The following is a 2577-nucleotide window of genomic DNA, read 5'->3' as shown; positions in this document are numbered from 1 at the left end:
AAACAACCGGCGTCTCCGCCAATCGGAGCTGCCGGCGACGAGGGACCAATCAGAAATGGATCTGCGTGGGGATGACCAATCCTCGCTTTCGGCAGGCCGATTCGACTAACCCGAGAAGGCCAAGGGGGACGACCTTCCAAAATCACCCAATCAGAAGCCCAGCGCCCTATCGGCGCGCAGAAGGGGGCGGGGCGTCCGCCGACACCCAATGCGAGGGCGCGGCACTTTGATGAGCGGACCGGCCGACCAATCCCGGTTGATCAGCAATGGCGGCGCCCAGGCCGTGAGGAGGAAGCGGCGGGAGCGGCGGCGGAGATGTCGGGCCGGGGCGTCTGGCTGCGGGCTCGGGCGCGGCTGCGGCGCTTCCCCGCGCTGCTGGCGGGCTGCGGGGAGCAGGTGGGGCCGGGGAGGGGGTGATCGAGGCCGGGGAGAGGGGGGGGAAAGCTCCGGGGGTCCCCCCGGTGCGCCGCTCCGGTTCCCTGTGGTTTCCCCGCAGGCGACGGCCTACGGGCGGTGCGTGGCGGCGGCGGCGGGCGGGACGGCGGAGCTGCGGCGGGACGCCTGCCTGGAGGAATTCAGGGCGCTGCGGGACTGCTTCGCCCGGGCGGTGGGTCCCGGGGGAACCGGGGAGAAACGGGGGCGGCGGGGCCTCGGCCCGCTCTGACCCCCCCGCTCTTTACAGGCCAAGGCGACGGCCAAGTGACGGCGGGGCCGCCCCGGGGCCTCTCACCGAGCGGGAGACTCTTCGGATGAATAAAAATCTCTCCACCCCCACCGGGTTTTGTCCTTAAATTGCAGCATAAAGAGGTCACACCGGTCACCCGGGGCTGCGGGACCCCAACGGCCCGGCCCCGGGGGCAACCGACGTCCCGCCCGCTCCCCGGGACACGCACCGCGCTCTAACAGAGCCCTCCCCACATTTCCCAGCTCCAGTTTTGCTCCAGAGCCGGATTTCCCGGGGCAGCAGCGGGAAGGGCAGCCGGAGGCTCCCCTGGGGCAGAGGCCGGACGGACACAGGCACCGGGAAGGCACTGGTTTGGGGAGAAAAAACCTTAATTTGATGTTCGGGGGATGGAGCGGCACCCTGTGGATTGCTCCGGCAGCAGCCGCTCCATCCCCAGAACATCAAATTAAGCTTTTTTCTCCCCAAAGCAGGCCCAGGCAGCGGGAGGATTTGCGGCCTCCCCTCCTCTGCCCCAGCGTCAGGGAGGAGCAAACCTCAAAAAAAGGACAAAAAAACCCCTTTTCCTTCAGGGACGGAACCCCCCGGTGGGTACAGGCCACGGTGGACGCTGCTGCCCACTCCGAGGCTGGGTCATGCTCCCCCATCTCTTTTTTTTAATTTAAAAAAAAAAAAAGGAGAATTCAGTTCAAAATGCTTCAGCTTATTTTATTGATCGGCTCAGTCTCCCCTCCGGTTTTCTCCACCCCAGACACGAGGAGACGCAGCTCCATTGGGTTTCCAGCCTTCCCGGCTGCTGAGGAATGTCAGGAGCATCTTTGGTCCTTCGCCTTCACGCAGAAAACCCAAAATTTGGGCAAAGTCTGACCCTGTGGGGCAGGAGTTTGCCCTCGCCCTGCCCTGGGTGGCCCCCGCCAGGGCAAGAAGGGGCAGATCCAGGTCCTGGTCACTTCAGAAAGGCTGGTGGGTGCTGCAGGGGATGAAGCCTGGAGCTTTCTCCCCACTGCAGACCGGGAGCTGTGCTCCAGAGCCCACTGCTGTCCCCTTTCCCCGACACACAGGGACACGGGGGGGCTGTGGGGGCAGCTCCGGGGGCGCCTGGTGGCTTTATTTGTGCTTTAAGACAGCGTAATGGAGAAGCTCGGTTGTGCTGTTGAGAGGGAGGGGGGACAGTCCTGAGGGTTAAGGCCATGAGAGTCACGGGGAGGTGGGGCGGGTGGTCCCTCCTGGAGACCCACACCTGCACACGTGGCTGTTGCCCTGTGGCTCTGTGTCATTTTAAGGAGAAATGAAGATGACATCCTTCAAGCAACAGGCACACGGCAGCAGAGCTCCCCAGCGACCAGAGCCCGGCGCGTGACAGTCCCCGGCTCCGCGAGGTCCCGTCGGACACGAACTCAAAGGAGGCTTAATTTTACCCCAAGACACTTGGGGATAGGGATATAAAAACCACCACAGTGATGAGGTCTGTAGACTCCAGGCTGGGAAATTTTCAGCCGTTTCTACTGAGAGCTTTGGGATTGGATTTCTTACATTCGCAAGTCAGGATGTAAAAACAAAACAACAACAACAAAAAAAAAACCTCCAAAAAAACCCCCAAAGGATGAATCACTGTCTGGGAGCCTGAAACGAACCAGAGCTCTCGTAGAAGCTCTTCCCTTTCCTCGCTCATAAAATACATTTTCCAGGGGCGGAGAAGTGACATCTATGGATGTAAAACACAGCGTGGGGGGGTGGGAAGGACACACAAAACAAACAGGCTCCACCACAGAGAGAAGAGGTAGGTACAACTTGAGCCAAGAACCACCCCCCAAGTCCACCCCGGTTAAAAGCCACGTCTTTTGTTCCCAAATGAGTCACCTCTTGCAGAAAAATCAAGCTGGTTTGGGAGGGAG

The 2577-nt window shown here is 61.1% G+C and overlaps 2 protein-coding genes across 2 annotated transcripts in view; both read left to right on the top strand.

Moving 5' to 3' along the window:
• The window catches only part of LOC106894480 (uncharacterized protein C17orf89-like), a 2274-nt gene extending 1524 nt beyond the window's left edge, over positions 1 to 750 (top strand). Inside the window, exon 3 of the mRNA XM_014953137.1 lies at positions 683 to 750. The gene's annotated coding sequence lies outside the window, so the exon portion shown is untranslated. The remainder of the gene's footprint in view (positions 1 to 682) is intronic.
• Positions 94 to 774, top strand: LOC106894487 (chromosome unknown open reading frame, human C17orf89). Its single transcript, XM_014953149.1, has 3 exons — positions 94 to 396; positions 497 to 607; positions 683 to 774. The coding sequence occupies exons 1-3, from the start codon at positions 316 to 318 to the stop codon at positions 701 to 703; spliced, it is 213 nt and encodes a 70-aa protein (XP_014808635.1). The 5' UTR covers positions 94 to 315; the 3' UTR covers positions 704 to 774.
• Positions 775 to 2577: the final 1803 nt, after the last annotated feature.

Source organism: Calidris pugnax, unplaced genomic scaffold (assembly GCF_001431845.1).
Source record: "Calidris pugnax isolate Ruff unplaced genomic scaffold, ASM143184v1 scaffold9, whole genome shotgun sequence".
NCBI lineage: Eukaryota > Metazoa > Chordata > Aves > Charadriiformes > Scolopacidae > Calidris > Calidris pugnax.
The sequence above is the reverse complement of the archived record's forward strand: the minus strand, read 5'-3'. Positions and strand labels throughout refer to the sequence as shown.

Bases quoted from the DNA above. Each gene is read 5' to 3' on its own strand.
- LOC106894487 (XM_014953149.1), top strand. From the start codon at position 316: ATGTCGGGCCGGGGCGTCTGGCTGCGGGCTCGGGCGCGGCTGCGGCGC. The intron at 397-496 runs GTGGGGCCGGGG...GTTTCCCCGCAG, and splicing joins TGGCGGGCTGCGGGGAGCAG to GCGACGGCCTACGGGCGGTG. The intron at 608-682 runs GTGGGTCCCGGG...CGCTCTTTACAG, and splicing joins GGGACTGCTTCGCCCGGGCG to GCCAAGGCGACGGCCAAGTG.